Here is a 21713-nt window from a genome sequence, read left to right as displayed (position 1 = left end):
TTATGAAAGGGATGAATTTCTCTTCTCTTGCAGATTTAAAGCCAGCTTTAACCTCTCTCACCCTACGTTTGTATGCTTGCTTGTTTTTAGCAAAATTCTAATGCTTCTAAAGACGGGGGCCATTGAAGAAGTGATTTTATGCATCCACGGGATTCTGCTATTCATACAAGTAAAAAAAGCACACCAGCAAAGCAATGTTGTTAAATTATTTTGGATATTGTGCAATGTTTTTAAAAAAAAAAAAAGAAATATTGAAAAACTGTGTGGATGAATAGTATGTTCAGTCTTAAACAGACTGTACATTGAGTCTGCATGAGTGTTGTGGAAGTCACCAGCTTTAACCCAGCGTGGGTGGCTCCTAGAACTATACTCCACTGACAGCTGCACATTATAAATATACTCATAAGGGTCGCAAAATTGCACAAACTGAGGACATATTTGCAGTAAAATAAACTATGGGCACTACAGGTAGGAAGTAGAATGTGTTTTTCTCAAAACTGGTGAAATGCACTTCTTTTCTGTAATCACTTTAATTGTGTAGATGTAAAAAGCATATGTGGTTATCTCTGCCTCTCTGCCGTTGCTCTGGGTTCCATTCAGGGTTTATATATAGCTGCCGGGTTGTGCGTTAGTGTGCGATAGCTGTCTCCAAAGCGACCAGCTTCTCACTTCCCACTCCCTGACGCAAACAAAAAAAGCATCTGTGAAGAGAGAGGGGGTGTCAACCTTGCAATCAAAACCAGATAATCAAATACTAATCTGATTACTTAAGTGCAAAGTGGGTGACGTGTTTCGTTTAACATCTGTGCAATTGTAATTAAGGGCCACAGATATGTGCTGTCCTGCTGAACCTCAACTCCTGCTTAGATTAGACTCAGTTATCATGTGACTCAGTCTTGTGGTTAAAACAACATTACAGCGAGAGGTGAAGTGTATAGTTAAACCTATAAAAAGTGAAAAAGGAGAAGAGCTTTTCTTTTTCACGAACTACCTGTGTTTTTTCACTGGTATCAATTTCCATGAAGCATTTATAAACAGTTGAATTTTAAAGTCAATGTAATTAACTGGTTTGTTAGACCATATAATGAATGATATCATTTTTCTTTCTTTCAAGACATATTTTATTCTACAGTAGAAATTGTAGCAGCATCTTTGCAGCTAACGATAGTCTTGTCTTCATAAATTGAAGAGAAGTGAGCTGATCCTGCATTTTCTTTGTGATGGCATAGATATGAATCATAGCGCTTGCCATTGTCTTGGTTTGAAGTAATGCAGCACTTCAACTTAAAGATCAACTGTTTAAATATCTTAAGAAAAATCCAAATAAAGTACATTTAACTAATACTTGTCTCACATGGATAAAAGTTTCCGTTTGTTCAAACTTTTAAACTCTGTCTTCTGCCTTATTCTACAGATTGAAGACATTATCACTCGCATCCAGGACGAGACGGACGGTGTACCCATCAGAACTGTCAAAAGTTTCATGACGAAAATCCCCAGTGTCGTTACGGGTAAGAAATCAAAAGAGACAGATGTCAAGCAAAAAGTGACCTAACCTGCACTGTACAAACATTAACTATAGAAGTGCATCACTGATGGACATTAAGTGCCCAGAGAACAAAATGAGACGATGGAAAATGCTGATGTCTGTTGGGCCTCTTGTTTTAGTGAGGCTGAAAAATGACAGTTCAATCAGCTATTCCAGGATAATTTAATCAACGTACTTTAATTTGATATTTTGAGATATTTACTTATTCAGCTTCTTTTTAAGGTTGTATGTGAAGAATTATTCCTGAAAAAAGGAAATATTAACAATCTGGGTAGACTTTATAAAAAGGTAAACTGTCTGTTAATTGCAGACTTATGATACACTATACACATAGGTATGAGCAGGATATCAATTTCCTGCCTGTCATCTAGACAGAGCATTAGTTTATTTCACAACACAAGGGTAGGCATCCAAAAAAATCCATCTTGCAAGGTATTTTGTGAAACACTATACAGTACATCCTAGCTCTCCAGCTTGGTCCCACATTTGTATTCAAATAATCATCTGCTTGGTGGCTGCATTTCAGTCTGTTGAGGCACAGAAAAGCTGAATAGCTTTAGGTAAAAGTGGGAAGACAACATATGATTAAACGTTTGAAAAAGTGTGTAAGTGCATAAACAGAATGACTAATGCTGTCCTACTATCAAGGTGCCCTTAAGTGAAGCAGTCAACCCCTGACTTCTCCCGTAGAGCTGCGACTGTGGGGATCTGTGCGTCAAGCTGTCCAACAACAGAATAAACTTTGAATTTAAATGAAGTAAAAACAACAAAAGAAAACATTATTTGTTAGTTGAACCTGATGGGTAGGGATGAATGTTAGCCCCCTTGCCAGCTGGCTGTAATCACTTTCGCTGACAGCATAAATCATTCCAACAGGCTGGTGCTGCAGTGGGAGGCTTTCACAGCAAACGAATGAAACAAATGATGAAAACAAAAACATAGACTATTAACACCCCACCCCCACCCCCCACCACCACTACCCCAGTCTTTGCATTAATGGAAGATGCATACCCAATATGCAATAAGCAGAGCATATCAATAAACATAATTACCCCAGCGGCTGATGGATATGCAGAACAGTATCTCTCAAATGTTTGCAGCTGAGTGCTGAAGGCTAAGAAACTAATAACTGATGAAGAAATTAAACATCACCTCACTAAGGAAAGTAGAAGATATTCTAATTCCACTCTAATAGAGTTTTAAAGTCTCTAAATATTGATCTTTTGAGGTATGGGATCACATTTAAAATCTTTTATATTTATATTCAAACGAATACCACTGTTTTGGGTGAAATAGTTGAAACATTTGAGATTTTGTTTTCTGTTAGAGGGAAAAATACTGATAAGCTAACCTAGTTTTTAGCATGCAGAAAGCCTTTGATTATGCATTATGTCTTATGTCTTTTATTATCATCATTCTATTACCTTTAGGTTTTGTCTTGGAAGTGTAAATTGGGGCACTTGTGTATTTACACTCATTGGCCACTTTGTTAGTTACACCTGTTCAGTGCATTTAGGCATGTAGGTTGGAGGTTCAAACCGAGCATCCAAATAGGGAAGAAAGATTATTTAAGTGGCCTTGAACATGGTGGTTGGTGTCAGATGGGCTGCTCTGAATATTTTGGAAACTGATTTACTGGGATTTCCCCATCCAAACATCTAGTTTTATATTGAGTGGTCCAAACCTAAGAATGGTCAGATTGCTTCAAGCTGACATAAAGGCAGCCATAACTCAAATAACCACTTTTTCCATGACCAGCGTATGAAGCAGATGAGCTACAGCAGCAGAAGACCATACTGAATGGCACTACTGCCAGCTAAAAACAGGAAATTGAGGCTACAATTGATGCAGGGTTTGACAACAGAAGATGAAAGAAATGTTGCCTGATCTGATATTTTTTTGGCTCACTATGGTCCATTACTACCAAGCGAGCATTGCATTGTTGCTGTTAACATCCATCCCTGTATTTCCACACAGTACCCATGTTCTTTCAGTTGGATAATATACCATAGTACAAAGCTCAAATCTCTCAAACTGGTTTCTTGGTCATGGTTAACATTACATTTTACTTAAATGGCCTACAGTTGCCAATTCTCTATCTAAAAGATCTGGATGTGTAGCTGACAAATCTGCAGAAATTGCAAAATGTTATCATGACTTTATTGGACCACGATCTCTGAGGAATGTTTCCCACACCTTGTTACATCTATGGCACTAAAAATCAAGGCAGTTCTGAAGGTGAAAGCCACTCCAACCAGTTACTACCAAGGGGTAACTACTAAAATGACTGTTGAGTGTATATTTTGCCCCAACAATGGAAGCCCCCTTGTTTTGTTTTTTGTGTCCTTCTATCCTGCCCCCCCGGGCTGCTGTATGTTTAATCCCAAATCTATATCTTTCAGTACATTATTGTAAACACACCATGTATCGCAGCTATTTATCTATCCTCATCTGATCTGATACAGGTGCAGATATTGTACAGTGGCTGATGAAGAATCTGTCCATTGAGGATCCAGGTATGTTTTTAAAATGGGAAAGCAGAGTGTACTCTGCTGAATGATTTCTAAATGCCACAACCTCCCATGATAGCAGAACAGCAGGATTTATTTATAAAAAGCATGCACGCTATATAATAAGAAATACAGGGGTGTGTCTATCTTTATGATAGGTTTTTGAACAATTGCCTGCAATAAATGCTTACAATGAAGAGATGTTTATAGTGAGCAGGTGCATTGTTGTTCAGAAGACCTAACTACAAAAACTTGGCAATTATCTGTAGAAAACATTTACAAGTTAATACTATAGAGAAAACATACCAAACAGGAAAAGAGGCAACTAGATTGTTTTTTTAACAAACAGAATTTGTTTTATATTTGTTGTTTCGTTGGCCTGACCTAAAGCCTGGTGGTGGGAGAGCAGTGTTTATTGTTGGTACAATAGCCCACGGCCTGGACAGTGAATCAGTCACTGAGTCATCCATGTACATCCCAACCACCTCTGATTCCCATAGTCCTAGCAGAAAGCCACTTTAAACAGACAAACAAACAAAAACAAAAGTTCAACAAGCTGTGTTGATATATTTGCATTTCTTAAAATGCTCCACTTCAAAAAATATTCCAGGGATGGTATACTTGGCAGGTGATTCATAGTTTTGTATTAATGTAATGTTACAAAATATCAGTTCCATGACTGTCATATTTGATCTCATTGTCTAGATGTTGTTTCAACCAACTTAATTCTATCCATACTGCAATGTAAATACTGTCTGCAATGCTGAGGAATCTACTGTAATCTATTTATCTCTTTATTCTGCTCCTTTTACAGCTGAGGCGATGCACATTGGGAGTTTAATTGCAGCTCAGGGGTACTTTTTCCCAATCTCAGACCATGTCCTTACCCTGAAAGACGATGGAACTTTCTACCGCTTCCAGGTGAGCGGACACACCAAGTGGTTAAAAACACAGAGAAGGCTATAGGAGGTATGGCCACATTTAATTATTAGCAAACTCAAGATTTATACCTGATGTGAAGCTTAATGAGAAACGTGACAATCAGCATTTAGATACTTCATGGTTAATTCTAGGTTAGTGTCTTGTTTTGATAAATATCGTAAAATTATTTTCTGTATAGACGGGTGAAAAATTCAAGTGAGTAAGTAAGGGATTGAACCACTACATGAAACTGGATAGCTAATGATTACCTGAAACTCTGAATTTACAGAAAATGTTAAATTTTTGTGAAACATCTATCGTCCGATAATGATACAGTTATCGGACGATAGATGTTTTATATCGGGATATGAGGTTTTGGTCATATTGCACAGCCCTACATAGCCCCTGGGATCCCTGGGTCGCGCAAACCCGTCCACCACAATAAGGTAGCGACTCGCGGAGGAGGACCCGGGGCAAACCCAGGACACATTGGAGAGATTATATCTCTTGGCTGGCCTAGGAAAGCCTTGGTGTTCCCCCGGACAAGCTGGAGGAGGTGGCTGGGGAGAGGGAGGTCTGGGCTTCTCTGCTTGGGCTGCTGCCCCCACGAACCAGCCCTGGATAAGCGGAAGAAAATGGATGGATGGATGTTACTTTTGATAGCTATTCTTAACATGGTGGAAAAATTGTGGTTGACTCAGCACATTCAGATAGCTTTTGAAATGTAGATATAGTAAGTTTCGAGTACCGGCTCTTTATTGTCAATAGATGAAAATAGTTTTTCTTTAATGTTCCCTTTTATGTTCCCTTTTATGTTCCCTTTTGTGCCAGACATGACTCTCACACTAATGCCTTCTTCATTCTGTGTAATTGTAAGAGATAATAAAAAACCTCCAGCAAGTTTAATCTAGCTGTGGGGTCGCCTACAATATCCCAATCAGCCACTGACGATTACTTGCTTCGTTATAGAAGCACTGGGGCCCTGTCCACTACAGTTTCTTCAGTACTATGTTGGGATCCTGTGACCCTATTAAAAATGGATGGTGAGCTGTTAAAATATTCATCAAGAGCTCAGAGGAAGCAGGTCTGGTCCGGGCCAAATAGGCAGCTACCAGAATCTTTACAGGGACATGTAGTGTAGCAGCCCACACTACAATTAGAGACTCATATCAAAGAACAAAAAAAAATAAAGTAAGGCTGACATTTTGTGCCTCCTTCACTGTTCACAGATAAGGCAGTGGCATTAAGCTTGCATATTAATTATGCCAGACTGAAGTCTCTAATTAAAGAAAGGAAACCATGTTTTCAAATTCCTCATTTGTGAATGCAAAAGCAGCATGTGGTGCGATTAGAATGATTTCTATGTAGCATCTTCTTCCTATACATACTGCAGTTACAGGATTGAATCTCCAGTGAAGCCAGAAGAGCAGTTTAATTAAACCAACAGTGCACATTAGGTTATTTGACCTTGGTTCTCCTCCTTCAAAGTGAAGTGGAATAAAAGAGGGGAGGAAGAGGAGGTCTATTTGCTGTAGCCGAAAGAGCTTCATAAAGATAATCACCACTCATTAGCATTTCCTTTTGGAGGCAAATCAAGTGCAAGATAAAGAGAAACACAGGGCAGAAAAATCACAATTGTGTAATATCTCTTCTCAATGAAAATACTACAGATGGTTTGGACTCGTTTAACAGTTTTACATAGTTTTTTGTCAAATACAGAACCTGTCCTGTCTGTTCTTTGCCTGGCGGCTTATTGTTCTGTTTTCTGACTGTTTACTTCCCAGCTGTCATTCTTTTATTGTTTTCTGCAATACTTTTCCATGAGTAATAGCCCCCTGGGGTGTTGCAGAGGTGTGAAAAGTTTTAGAAGTTGGCTGTTCTGAATCTCTCCTGCCCTGATAATAAAAAATATTTTGATTGGTGAAGCAAGACAATCATGTGCTCCCCTGTGTCTCAGAGGCAAACAGCTATCTTGTAAAGGTCATCATCATCACTCCAGTTTTGTCAAATAGTTTTGACTCATAAATCGTGACCTGGGAGGTTCAGGGAACAATCAGCAGCAATTCAGCATCACTTTTGATTTTCACATTTCTACTTTGTTTTGTCCTCAGGCGCCATATTTCTGGCCGTCCAACTGCTGGGAGCCTGAGAACACAGACTATGGTGAGAAACTTCAAGGAATATCTTGACATTTTGTGGTTTTTGATTGTCCTTTAAGTTTTAAAGAGCAATGCTTTAGTCATAAGATTAATTAAATGGATTAGAAATAGTATACGTGGGTTGGAAACAGTAATATAGCATCACTGCATGGAACGAAACCTGCTAGTGTTATACTGAATTTAAGGTGAAACTAATGCTTTCTGTGGTCCCGGTCTCTAATCTAATTTACAACAGCTGCTTCTGAGGTATTATGTAAAGTGCAAACTACACCTCCAACATTAGCAGGGTATGAATAACCATCAATAATAACTGAGGGATAAGATATGGATCTTATCAATCTACATCTGATCTTGAGGCAAAACCTTTGGAAAAACATGTTTTCTGACTGCCTTTTTATTAGGAGCAGAAAGATTATAACTGGATAATTTATCTAACTTTTGTCTGTCAGCTCAACTCTGAACAAGCTTTATGCAGCAAAAGCTAGACCGTGTAGCTTAAAAAGTGATTATAACAAGCAGACACCAATTAAATATCCCACTGTAGGGAATATTAATAAGTAACTAATTGGGGATGCCTGCAGTCAGCTGAGCCTGACCAAGTAACATGGATGAGTGACAAATCGTTTCTTCCACAGAAAACGCTGCATCCAGATAAAGAGAATCAACTTTATGCATTAATTTCAATATGTCATAATATTCTTATTAATTGATGAAAACTACATATTTTCATGTCATAATGTCTCACCAAGACACAGAGTTTTAACCTTTATTTATTTATTTTTATTGAGTTGATATAACCGTGCTATTCTTTTCAATACAGTGTTTCATTTCAAGTCTTGACTATGTAGATTTTTTTCCGATTTTTCTGATCTGAAGAAAGATGAAGCAACCGTAAACAGATGAGAAGGCATAAGCCTGCAATTTATAACTAAAGCTCAACAAACTCCCACTGAGCAAAGCACTGAAGCCCAGTAAGCACTGTACTTTTAGTTGAGGAGGCGAACAGCTGACATGATTAGTCAATCACTGTTCCACTTCCTGCCCTTCATCCTTTCAGACACAGCCACGACTGGAGTTTTTGGTTTGGGAGTTCAGGGACTCTTAAAACTGCCTCATAATCCCAATGGTGGGCAGGCAGCTTGAGAGGGATTGTAGTCCATGTAAAATGGGTGGTGAGGAGAGGAGAGGTGGGTTGCACAGAGAGTGAGAGATGAGCACAGATGAGTGAAAAGGAGGAACAGGGATGTCTCTGTGATTAATTCTTTCTCTCTCTTTCTCCTTCAGCTATTTACCTGTGCAAGCGGACCATGCAGAACAAGACGAGGCTGGAGCTGGCAGATTATGAGGCTGTGAGTGTTGAACTGTTGCTCTAAGCTATTAGTCCAAGTATTGATCAGTGCGTCAAGCTCTGGGACCAAAAAATACAGCCTCTTAAAGGTCAGACAGCCGTGTGTCTGTGATGGCATGAAATCTAAATTACTTCTTGGAGCAGACTCAAACTTTAAAACTGTCAAGTGTATTTAACAGTATTTTTTTTCCCAACTATTGTTTTTCCTTGTTGACTTTTGATAATGTTTCTCTCTCATTTCTAACAGGAGAACCTGGCCAGGCTGCAGAGAGCTTTTGCCAGGAAGTGGGAGTTTATCTACATGCAGGCTGAGGCCCAGGTCAAGTAAGTGTGATCTGTTACCAAGGCAACACATGAAACTGCAGTGCATGCACTGATGTCATTCACACTCAAGGTAAAAGACAAGCAATCATGAGAAGTGAGCATTTGTACGTGTGGTTTTGTGTAAGATTACCACTGTGAGATTAGGATTGACGTGTCTACAGGTGTGTTTCACATCAGATGCTCTTTAAACTAACAAACATAGGCAATACTTACTTGGAACACATGGAAATTCGAAAATGGAAGAAGAGTGGAGACTGTACACACTGCTCTGTTTTCCACCATCCTTTGCCAGCCTTCTTTTGATTATGAATCCACAGTTGCATCAGTCTGAGGGAAAGCTGTAATTTCCAAAATGTTCCCAAGATCTTTGTGAAATAAAGTGAACTGCTATTATTACATTTGCTTCCATGTTTTGGTTCCAGGTATATATGACCAGCATTTCTAATCTGATCATGATTCACGAAACTAGTATTAAAATGTTTTCTAATTTTTCTTCTTCTTCTAAATAAGTAACAATGTGGAAGTCTAGCACATAAACAAACATAATGCACGTTGCCAGGGGTCAAAGACTTTAAATACTAGTATGCAAAGTAGCAATTCCTTAAAATTATTAAGTTAAAAGTTAAAGTCATAACCTATTAAACATTATGAAGATCAACAAATTATACAATTGTTATTCTTATTATTCTTGAAGCCTGTTAGACAATTTTAAATGCTTTTTTAACTCACGGTGAATATTCTTAATTTTTAAATTAATTTCTTTTTGAAAAAAATGAAATGTAGATATCAAAAAACTGGAAGTACTCAAGTACCTGGAATAACACAGAGTTACACAGTATGTGGATGCAGACAGTGTGTATGAAGCTAGAGTACACTGTAGACTGAGTCTGTTCTGAGCCTCATTATTGTTAAAAAACACTGCTCTATTCTGCAGGATTGACAGGAAAAAGGATAAAATTGAAAGGAAGATCCTGGACAGCCAAGAGAGAGCTTTCTGGGATGTCCACAGACCTGTGGTAAGTCTCACATACACACTTCCTGTCTATGTGAGATTATAGCCACCCACCCAATCCGCATTCTCAAATAGTGCTGATGCAATGACATTGTTTTCTTTGGGGTGTTTTTTTCTGCAGCCTGGATGTGTTAACACCACAGAGATGGACATCAGGAAATGTAGACGCATGAAGAATCCTCACAGAGTTAAGAAGGTAAAACCTTAGCTGTCAACTTTGTGACAGGAATCTTTTTAAAGAGATTTTTTAAAATATACCCCATGCAACAAGTTTATTCCTTTTTTTAAAATTTTTTGTAAGTTGTGTTAAAATTCATGTCCCTTGCATTTTTTAAACAACATAACATATCATTTCCCACACTGCAAGAAAATAAGTGTACCTTCTAATACTTACCCACTTCTCTCTCATCATGGTTGAATGGCCCAGTCGGTGTATGGTGTGATAGAGGAGGGAACACAGTCTCAGAGTCCCATACACACTCCTTTACACCACTGCAGGAAAGGCACCAAGGAGGATGTAGAAAAGGAGGTAAAAATCAGTTCAAATGTTGACAAAATTATAAGCCATCATTAGAGAAGATGTCAGTGTTTTGTGCTCTTTCTGCTTTTAACGCCACAAGCACTGGATTTCACAGCCGCAGGCCAATTACAGAGAAGATTGGCAGACATTGTAACGCATTTTGTGCGGTGCCCACCTTGTCAAATCTTTTCAAATCTGCTGGATTGTTTTCTCGCACAAACAGTAATTATGAGAAATGGTAGCACTAACAGTATTGCCGATTGACATAGACACTGCCAGCTGACTCAACAAGCTCCTTTTCATTTATTTCTGTTACAGGTATTTGCTAGCTCTAGTTGAGATCATGCAATCAGATTCAAAAACCTTTATATAAAAAGATTTTTTGGTATAGTTTATTGCTCATTGTCTTTTTCAGATCGTATTCCTGAATACCCAGCTAGATCGTCACTGCATGAAGATGTCCAAAGTTGCTGAAAGGTACAGGAAACTTACTTCACATACACATTTAAAATGGAGCACAGCATCATGTCCAATCTCTATCTTGTCAATCTTGTGAGGCACTCTTTGTCGCTAAGGTACTCCGTTCCCATCTCCTGTACTCTCTGACCATCCATAATCAGACAAAGCTCTGTGCTACTGGCCTACCTTTTACTGTAACTCTCCTAGAGGAGTGGCAGACAGGGGATAATAGGTTTCTTGACACCTTATTTGGACCTGTGGAGGTTTCAGTTTGACATTCAGAGTCCAGAGTGCTGCTTTTGCTGTTTGGGTATGAAGTGGTTCAGTAAGACTGTATTTTGTCCCTGGATTTTCATGCTCAGTGTGACTATTAGATATACAGGTCTAAAGACAATGTGTGTGAATGGGTGGATGACTGGTTGTGTAAAGCGCTTTGGGGTCCTTAGGGACTAGTAAAGCACTATAAAAAATACAGGCCATTTACCATTTGGGCTCAACATGCATTTTCATTACTTTCATTCTCTTGAATTTATCAATATGATGTCACATTTTCAAAATTTGAATAAGTATTGAGCTAATAATACACAATAGGGTCAAGGGTTCTAGAGAGGATGTTTGGGATGTGATGTGAAACTGCACAATTTTCATTTTAAATAATTTTTGTACAATACTCCAGCCCCATAAAGTCTATGCTTTTTCCTTTAACACATTAAGAACAAAACACTGTGTTTTTGTAGTCTTTTAAAAAACTGCTCACTGTACAGTTTCAACCGTCTTGCCCTGTTTAACGATTTGAACTTCAACTGAGAACAAGTCTTTAACTACACTATGTGGACATAAGCACTGGGCCACACACAGCATTATTGTTTTCAGTCCCATTGCCAAAGCTTATAATATCCTTCCAAACATTTGCAAAAGAATGGGTCACTTTCACAGAGTCACTCAATGAATTATCAAGTCAGTTCAAGAAATTCCTTTTAAAATCAACTTTATGTAGTATTATTGCAAAAGGGAAGAGTTTAATTGCAGGTTAGGGTCGCCAAGTGCTGAGGTATTTGGTGTGTAAAAGTCACCAGTGCTCTGCTTCTAAACTTCCCCTGGCATTAACAACAGCACTAAACTGTGCAGGGGAGCTTTGATTTTCATGGCTGGGCAGCTCTTGTAGGTGTCATCCTCAGGTGGACATCAAGTTTCTACTACGTTGTTGCTCATTCAGAGAACTCTGCACAGGAACATCCAAACAAACTCTGGGCTGTCTCTGTCCGTGGTCCTGATACCCTGCTTATCTTGCCCATTGCTGTTACAGAATGTACTGTATATTGTATTGAGCTTCTATAACTTCTGTTGGCCTGGTGTCTATGATTTTTATGGATCCTGGTATCTGGAATTGCATTTATTTGTTAGTCAATTTAAAACTTTCTGGAATCAGCATCAAAAATAAAAGGTCTGGAAACACATAAGTAAATGGAGTTTCTGCAGTTTTTTGTAATTTTTATAATTTTGTTTTTCTTTTTATGTATATAGCTCATATTTTCATGTGTTGTAATATGTAAATCAAAAAGTCATATTTAGATATAATGAAGCTTTTGTACCGTAGGGTTAGAAGGATATTACTGCTGTAAAGAGAAGAAGTTGTGTGTTTTTCCTCGCCTTCGTACAGCTTGAGGTCATGCGTTGGCAGTGCAGCGAAGTTGTAGTACATACATTTGTATGTTATTGGGGATTCTTGCATTATTGTTTAATCTGTGAGAAGGAAAATATTTTCTGCACAGTGTTGCTGTTGTTGTGAAGGACATTCTGCTTCACTCTGTCTCTCACTTACCGTTTGTCTCAGACTACTCAGGACATCAGTTTCTTAATTTTACTGCAGAAAAACATGCGGTTCACTATTAACATTTACCTCAAATCATCAGCATGTCACTGCTGTCTCTAAACATATGATAAGCTAATGCCTCCTTTCCTTTGTCATGTGTGTCCATGTGTGTTGTTGCTGTTGTGTGTCAGTCTGATAGCCTACACTGAGCAGTACTTGGAGTATGACCCATTTGTGACATCACCTGAACCATCCAACCCCTGGACCAGCGATGACCCCACTTTCTGGGATTTGGAGGCTAGGTACGATCACTGTCAGTGGATATGTCAAGATGTCTCTGCGTGCTGTTTTGTTGTTGTTTTCATAATCATGGTATTTTTAGAGGAAACTGTTTGCACTGATTATTTTAAAATAATTTATTTTTCTGTTGTTGGGCTCTGTAACCTATAACCTTCCTTTTTGCCTTTTGGTGTGTAAATCTCAAAACCAATTTCACATAGAGCCCATAGGGGAAGGGAATTCTTTTCAAGGACACCTATTCAACGCTTTTTTAAACAATCTCAGGTGTGTGCAGTGTGAAAGCTCACACTGCACCCCCCTTTGGAAGTAAATATCAAACAGACCGAAACCAATCTCACAAAAGGCAAATTCAAGTGTGAACGCACTCCATGTGCTGCTCTTGATCATATAGTTGCTGACAGCAGGCAAGTCCTGACAAAGTCGTTGAAGAAACGATTGTTGATGATCGGCTTTCATTCCAAAGTATTTCTTTTTGCTACTTATCAGCTTATTTTAACCCTGATTTGCAACTCAAAAATTTAAACGATCTGGATAATCAGAAATTTCACTGCACAATTCTCCTAACTTAAATGCTAAATGGTCTTTGAAAACTCGAAGCACCATCTTACTGCTGTAACAAGCCTCATTCACATACACATAAATACAAGTGCTTTTTCCCGACATTCAAACACACTTTGTTGCATCAGGGGGCAACTTTAGTATCTTGGATAAGTTTGTAAGAATTTTTTTTGTTTTATATATAAAATAACATTTTAAAATTCCCCTCTCACCCCTGCGGGCGGTCTATCCTTCAAGCTCGGATCCTCTACCAGAGGTGCAGTAACTTAACTGTTCCTAGGACTGCGCTCTTCTAGGGCAGAGTTCTCCGATGTTGTTCCTGAGCAATGTTCCATCTAAGCTGCGCGCGTGCACAATTGCGTACTGCTGGCACAGTCTCTGCGCACAAAAAATCTGCGTTGGGCACAAAAAAAAAAAAATCTAACCTGACTTGGAATTAAAGTAAATACTTCTGTTTTGCAGTGTTAGTCAGTAAGTGACTGGCTGCTCCCTTATGGGATTAGAACAATGCCTCCTTATCCCCAGTCCAGCCAATAATACGATTCACATTCGTATATACGCAGCTGATCAACATCGTTGACAGGCTATGAAAACCCTCCTTGCTTGGAGCTTCCTTGTCTTGATGTCAGTGGCTTCTATCTCCTGTTTTGGCCATCTTATTAGTTTGGTAGCTCAGTCCCCTCAGTTCTGACCACCTTCATCTCTAGCCCGAATGACATTCCGATGCCATTGCTGCTGGTGTGGATCAGTGGATCGATATCCCGTTCTTGGCATACAACTTGATGAAATCCACAGGAGGATAGCTGACAACTCAATTCCGTATCCATAGTGTGTTCAGACATATGCAGAACAGCAGTGGTCCTCCTCATGTATTGATCCATCTTAGCACACAGTCAGGTCAACCTTCACCATGATCCTATCTTTCAGGACTCTCGCACTCAAGGAGACGGATACCTGCTTGGGTGGGGGGGTCATGATATCTACCCCCTGACCTGTTGTCCTGGCTCCCTGTTGCCATAACATGTGTGTTGTACCTCGTCAGTCTCTAGCTTTGAGAACAGTCCTTTCTTCTAAATGTTGGAACACTGAGCTACTAGTTGTTTCGCTGTCAATGTGGATGTTGGGTATCGGCATGACTTCATATAGCATGGAGGGTCAAGCCTAAGACCCTTACTGGATACAGACGCCCCAGGTGGGAATCAAACGTGTGACTCACGCTCTAGAGGCGTGTAGCTGCTATACAGGCATGATTTTTTTTCTTGTAAAGCCAAAGTGTGACTGACCGAGTACTGATCAAGCACTAATTGCTTTGGCAGAGAACTTTTGAACTAGTGACGGACATTTACAGATCACTCAGCCCAAATCAAAGAAAACACATATAAGACCGATCAAACAAATGAACTGCCTTGCTACCAAATTATTAAACATAAAGAAAAGTAGTGCTCTCAACAAGGTGCACTATGATTGGAACTGCTGAATACGCAGGAATTCATTAGATCAGACACATGATCACTGTGCCTAATGTAGCTTAATAATTCATCTGAATTGATTAATTGCAGGATAAGAGAACATATTCCCTGCAGAGATTGTAATGATTGGATTTCAGATGAGCACTGTCATAATGTGCAGCTTTTCATAAACCAGTATCACATCCACATCAGACCCTTTCGTGAGTCCCAAAGATCAGGAGGATTTTGCAGTTTTAATGTCTCATCTCTATCTTCATCTTTCCTCTGTTTTCACTTTTTAGATCTGTCCACACTTTCCCAGCTGTAATTAAGTCTCAGACACTAGTTTCATTCTTTATTTTTTTAAGGACATTGTAACTATTGTCAAAAACATATTGAAAGTAGAGTTTTGTGAATACTACAGATTTTTCAGCTTAATTTGAGGGGAACACAAATATATTGCACTGATAATTTTGGAACCACAGATATTTTTATAGAGGGGCTGCAATATACATATATACATATATAACAATAAACTGCCAATCCCTATCTCCATCTTTCCTAGTAAGGAGCCCAGTCAGCAGAGGGTGAAGAAGTGGGGCTTCTCTTTGGAGGACGCCTTGAAAGATCCAGCAGGGCAGGAGCTTTTCCTCAAGTTTCTAGAATCAGAGTTTAGCTCAGAGAATCTCAGGTGAGCAAAATATATTTCAGTCATCACTGTTGTATGTTGAAGTGATATTTTCCTGCTCTTTTTAACCATGCTGTACTGAACTCAATTAATGAAGAAAGGCAAGTAGTGCACAAGCACAGATTTTGTGGTGAATTTTTAAAGGCAGCTTATTCTGCATTATAACAAATCCTCTGTGCTTCATAGGATAACATTTAAGACATTCAGTTGGACATTTGTGCAGCTCCCCTTTAACAACGTGAGGAGAGTATAAGAGTCGATCAAAAGCTTTCACTTCCATGAAAATAGGCAGAAATTATTTCTTCTTGGCAACCTCATTGTTCCAACCTACCATTTCAACCCACTTGGAACATGGAAGAGCAATCAAGTGAAGGTTTGCCAGTTTTTAGATACCTAGAACACTTAAAGAGAAGCGCACAAACCACACTAAAATTCTGCTCATCGAAATTTCAGGAAAAGAAAAGAGTATTAGAAAGGAGCAATACTGAGCTACAATGTTATGCAGATGTATCTCTTCTAGTATTTTTTTTTTTACTCTGTTGGATAAATCTAAGATAAAAACAGTTTTTGAAAGGTCTTATCACCATAAACAACAATGTTGTATCGAAGAGAAGAAAAAGATGCAGCCTTACAACTCTGATAAAAATAACAAGACTGAGCTAATGAGGTACACATCAATTTTCTTAACTGCTCATTCAATTAAAAGTCATAGCAGCAGCAGTAGAGCCTGTCCCAGCTGGCTCTGCTGGGTGAGGTGCAGAGTACACAACGTGCCCTACCACAGGGCCTCTTTAAACAGACAACCACACTCCTCCTATGCATTTAAGACGTAATTTAAGTTGTCGTGCCTTAAAGGAAAGATTCAAAGGGAAATAAGATTTCACAGAACTACTTTACTTCTGTCTACACATCAAAAACAGAGTTGTAGAGCACCGGCAGTAAGCATACTAAGAGAAACCGCTAGCCCGACGATCCATCACACGTCACAAAACATTTCAAAACTCGTGTTTTTAGGCTCATGGCAACTTTTCCTCAATCTGTCTGTTTAATTTTTAAGTCCATGAATGTTTTTGATTTCTTTGACTTGTTCTTGTAATGGTTTACAGCTCACATTAAATACAAATTTACACACTAGGCACTGTCATATTTAGTCCCTTATGCACCTATGCAGCAATAAGTGGGTGTTTTATAGTGTGTGGGTGGGAGAGAGAGATGAGGCATCTCTGAAATCTAGTGAGAGAGACAGAAACGTGTTAGGAATAAGAGTCTGGGGATGAACTGATACTATGGAGGTTGTTGATACTTCTGAGCCAGGGGGAGATCCACTACAGAGAAAAAACACACACACATAAGCAGGGTGAGATGCAGAGCGGGAGGGCATACACTCACATCGCTGTTCACCCTTCAGCTACGCCACCAGTCTCCTCACCTCCATCTATTGTTCTCTTCTTCTGGACCCTTAATTGCTTTTGGTTTTATGAGGGAGCTTTTGGAGGAGTGGCACAGAAAGAGAGAGTGTCAGTTATTGAGAAATAGAGAGTGAGTGAGCAAAGCACACCCCAGAGGTGCTTTGCTCTATATTGCTAAACCAGTCCACAGATCAATATAGATAGAAACTAATATTGCAGGCAGTCTGCTTCTCTGCTGCCCCTGGTATTTAACACAGTTTAAGTTTTTTCTCTGTGTCAATATTTAAAAGAAAATTATTCTCGTGTGTCGTCGAGGAAAGGAGGAGAAAGTTTTAAGAGCATTTTAGAAAGAAAGAAATCAAATACATGTAAGTCAATGTTCTGGATACTGACATGTTTCGAGAAAACTATGTTTGCTTTGCAGGAAGGTTTCACTTTTAATTTTACCGCTCTAATCATACAGAAAGCTTTCACTGTCCTAAACTCGCTAATCTATCTAAAGATAAGTTATCACCAGTTACATGTTTAGCATGCAGATTTAAAGGTCTATGCCACTGATGTGTGTTTCTGGTCGTGTTGTTGCAGGTTCTGGCTGGCTGTGCAGGAATTAAAGAGGATACCTCAGCACGAAGTTGCACAGAGGGCACAGGACATCTGGGCAGAGTTCCTGGCAGAGGGAGCGCCCAGCTCTATTAACCTGGACTCCCACAGTTACGAACGCACCAGCCAAAACCTGAAAGACCCTGGACGATACAGCTACGAAGATGCACAGGTGAGAAGCAGAGGAGCATGCAGTGCATTTGAGCTCAAGTAAAATTATTTGAACTTGAAAATTATAAAACCAGTCGGACTTCACAGGGTTTTAAAGTGGAGCTGATGTAACAATATATCAACCTCTTTAAACCTACATATAGAAATTATATGACTGGGAAAAAAAGAACCTGCTCTTAAAATCCTGTCCAGATTTATGCAAATTTTTGGCAAATGCCAGCTGAAATTTGTCTGGCTGAACTGAGAATTAGTGGTACTCATAAATAATAAAAGGTGAACTACAATACTAAGTGAATCCTAGAAAAGGAGTCATTTAGCAAATTGCATTTATTTCAGTTAGCCTCATTCTGTTCTCTCACTACTGAGAAAAATGTCCCTACTTTTGATCAGTGATTGCAACACATTTACACTGCAAATACACACCTCATATCCTTTGGAGTGACTTTTGAAAAAGTAAAGCAGACAGGCAAACTTACATAGCAAGGCCCCAGCCAGTCAGCAGATTTGAACCCAGGACCTTTTTGCTGGGAAACAACAATGCTAACTAATGCACCGCCATGCTTCTGAAGTTTAATTCTAAATGACCTAATTGTGTGACTGGTTGTCTGTCTCTGTGTTAGACCTGCAATAGACTGTTGACCTATACTATGACAGCTGGGATAAGCTTCAGTAATTTCCTGTGTATCAGGATTCCCCAGTTATGTGACTGACTCCAAATAGGCCTGCTTGAGGTCAAGAGTATTACCACAAGGCTCTATTCTACATTCCAACTTAAGTTGGTTATATCTCTGTGGGTTTTCTGTGCTTCTTTCAGAAGCTCTGCCCCACACTATTGTCTGCTCCATTTGTCTTTCTTACATGCTTCACCAGTATCAACTAATGGGTCTATATTGTGGAGTGATTTCCAGAGAATACGTCTCATTGGGAGATAGATGGGCGGGGGGGGGGGTACTGGGCGCTGCGTAGCATCTATTAAATTCCGTCTCGTGTCACAGGCTTAAATGGGACGAGTTAAACAAAGAAAAGATTTCTCCTGTCAGTTACCTGGCAGTGTGCCTCAATCATCCTCTCCCACTGAGAGGGTCTTGTTCAGTTTACTCTGCTTGAGTTGGCAAGTTTTGTACATCATCGACACATAGTTATATATAAACATAGCAGAATTGCACCGCCATCCTTCCGACGCAAACTTCTCCTTCTTACTTGCTGTGTATCCCATCTTTCTGACCTCTAAGGACCACATCTACAAGCTGATGAAAAGTGACAGCTATTCACGTTTCCTGCGCTCCAACCTGTACCAGGACCTTCTGATGGCGAGGAAGAAAGTAAGTGACTGTGTCATCTATTTATGAATTACTCTCTGTGGACATACAGAAGCTGTATCATTGAACATTAGCATCAGTGAAGCTGAGACTAAGGCAGGCTCCCCGACTTTACTTGGTAGAGATAAGTGGACCAGTCTTTATGACTTAATGACTGCTCAAAGTGCACACACAGCACTGTAACAGTCACACACCATGAGATACAGTATAATTTGTGAATATGTCAAAGGGCATTTTGACATGTTTGACACTGGATTGATGGGCAACCTGCCTCTAGCAGGGCCAGCTATGAGGCATGAGGGGTGCACCGCATTCGGTCAGCTAAATTGCTGAGACGACTGCTAACAGCCCTTTTTAGAAAAGAAAGTGGAATACGGCATAGTATTTTCCAGCAATTACTGTAATATCAGTAATGTTTAAAAATATGCCTGCAATCTTGTGCAATTTTTGCGAACTGACTCTGAAAGTGAAAGATGCAATTTTGGCTTCGAAAGAGTTGAACTCTCACACTCTTTACTTTTTGCTCGACTCTAGCCTGAAACGGAGCAGGGCCGACGCACCTCCCTGGAGAAGTTCACTCGCAGTGTGGTGAGTGTCCCGCTGCGTCTGGTTTTAATTATTACAGCTACTTTATCAAACTTTTTTTTAATTGTACATCTGTGCTGAAGTATTTTTTGTAGTCATTAGATACTTTTGCAGCTACAAAGGACATTTACTTTTTTAAAACAATGGTTTAAAAGAATGGCGTATTGAGTAATAAAGGACTGTCCATTGTACAAATTAGTTTACCTAACTGCGTGACTGCAAATGAGGGAAGAGGCAGGATGCAGGCAAAACAATTACAATGTAAAATTACAGCTAAGCGGTTTGAGTGATTTCTGTATTCTTCAGTGTTCCCTTTGGGGTGCCATTTGCCATGTGTTGCCATGTTTGTTTTTGCTTTATGAAATGCATTATTTCTTTCAGTTCAATAGATGAAGCCTTTGGTTTGCAAAGACATGGAACTGTGACCAAACTATGCATTTCTCTGCAGACACATTATGAGCTTGATATCAAAGAAGAAGAAAAAAACGTTATTTAAGTCTTATTGGACTTCATATGGCAAGCTTGGAGCTCCCTAAGGCACCTCTCATTGCATTACTGTCCCCCCCCCCCCTTTTTTTTTTTCAGGGCTAATATAATGTATTTAATATATTTTTGCAGACAAAGCTCTATGTGCATGCAGGTCATCCTTCTTCTTTTTCTCCTTAGCTCCTTAGAAATCTTGAGAATAAAACTTTAAACTATGACTCTTCTTTTCCAGGGCAAGTCATTGACAGGCAAACGACTGACGGGTCTCATGCAGTCGTCCTGACAAGGCCTGGATGAAGAATAGGTGGAACCATACCCAGAAGAGCTGCTTACCTATGGGAAGCAGGTGGAAAAGGACCCTGGGGTGTGCTTGTGTAGCTATGGGAGGTGGATAAGTGCGCCAAACAAGCTTACACCACTGGATTGGACTACTACCACATGTGAAACTCACCTCAGATCAGTTCAAGCGGACCGACAGCATGCAATAAGTCACCAGACCTGACACCAGTGCTGTCACAGTGTAGATGATAAACAATGCTACTCCTCTTAGGAAGTTTCTACAAAAATCACCTGTACTAAGGAAAGCCGGGCTCAGTTGTTTCTCTCTATCTACTCTCATGTTAATATAGTAGCTGAAGAGGCTATTGCTTTTACTTTCAGTGATATAAACACGGAATGCTTGAATGCCTTGACAGATGTCAAACGAGACTTAGATTAAATGCTGTAGCTAGCTGTTTTATCTCATCATTCACTACGATGATATAAGGGAATGAAACACTGGGAGCAGTTTACAGATGCTTGACTGCCAGGTGGTGTAGTACACTGAACTTATGATTGACTAAAGCTTTTAGATCAACTTACTATTGTATGACACAAGATATGCCTCTGTATGTCCAATGCCGATTTACTTGGTTACAGTGTGCGCTCACATTTAAATCAGCACACTTGCTGCTTTTGTCTGTCTCCCTGCACTTATAGCTGTGTAATGTAGTACTGTAGTTGGTACAATAGTATGTGTTAGTATGTGCAACAGTAGCTACTAATACTGAAGTTAGTACAAGCACAAGCTGAAATGTCTGCTTTTAAATTCAAGTAAAGGGCACCAAACACGAAGGCCACACGTATCCTGGAAAGCTAACCAAAATCAGTGTTGACCTGATCATTTGGACATATTCTTAATCTACAAATCAATAATTACTTTGCCCTAAACATATGTTGTGGACACCCAGAGGTGAACATCTTGTCATAAAAAGGTGAGTTGGTAGGTTTACAAACAGTTGTATTGCTTTAAACGGGTGGGTGGATAAAGGTTAGGCTTTACTCTATCTTCTAAACATTCCACTGCAGGCGGCCACAGTAATGTTTATTTGGCTGACTTCTTACCATTCTTCACTTTGTGTAAAGATGACAATAAAAGAGGAATGCACAATAAAGACGGAGTTTTGGACCCTTATGTCAGCATGTCCATTTCTTCTTACAGGGAAAATGCATCAGATGACACTTTCAATAAAATCCCAGAATAAATGCATGTAAC

At 39.4% G+C, this 21713-nt stretch overlaps 1 protein-coding gene across 2 annotated transcripts in view; it reads left to right on the top strand.

The window, feature by feature from the left end:
- LOC101479141 (regulator of G-protein signaling 6) overlaps positions 1-21626 on the top strand; it is a 102515-nt gene extending 80889 nt beyond the window's left edge. For both annotated transcript variants that reach the window (XM_004550519.4, XM_076874022.1), the window contains exons 3-18: positions 1415-1511; positions 4015-4065; positions 4874-4980; positions 7092-7143; positions 8424-8488; positions 8735-8811; positions 9746-9827; positions 9945-10019; positions 10251-10352; positions 10759-10820; positions 12807-12917; positions 15487-15612; positions 17604-17790; positions 19022-19111; positions 19643-19696; positions 20412-21626. In XM_004550519.4, the coding sequence (XP_004550576.1) occupies positions 1415-1511; positions 4015-4065; positions 4874-4980; positions 7092-7143; positions 8424-8488; positions 8735-8811; positions 9746-9827; positions 9945-10019; positions 10251-10352; positions 10759-10820; positions 12807-12917; positions 15487-15612; positions 17604-17790; positions 19022-19111; positions 19643-19696; positions 20412-20462 (1389 nt within the window). In that variant the 3' untranslated portion in view covers positions 20463-21626. The remainder of the gene's footprint in view (positions 1-1414; positions 1512-4014; positions 4066-4873; positions 4981-7091; positions 7144-8423; positions 8489-8734; positions 8812-9745; positions 9828-9944; positions 10020-10250; positions 10353-10758; positions 10821-12806; positions 12918-15486; positions 15613-17603; positions 17791-19021; positions 19112-19642; positions 19697-20411) is intronic.
- The last annotated feature ends 87 nt before the right edge of the window (positions 21627-21713 follow it).

Source organism: Maylandia zebra, linkage group LG15 (genome assembly GCF_041146795.1).
Source record: "Maylandia zebra isolate NMK-2024a linkage group LG15, Mzebra_GT3a, whole genome shotgun sequence".
In the NCBI taxonomy this organism is placed as follows: domain Eukaryota; kingdom Metazoa; phylum Chordata; class Actinopteri; order Cichliformes; family Cichlidae; genus Maylandia; species Maylandia zebra.
The sequence above is the reverse complement of the archived record's forward strand: the minus strand, read 5'-3'. Positions and strand labels throughout refer to the sequence as shown.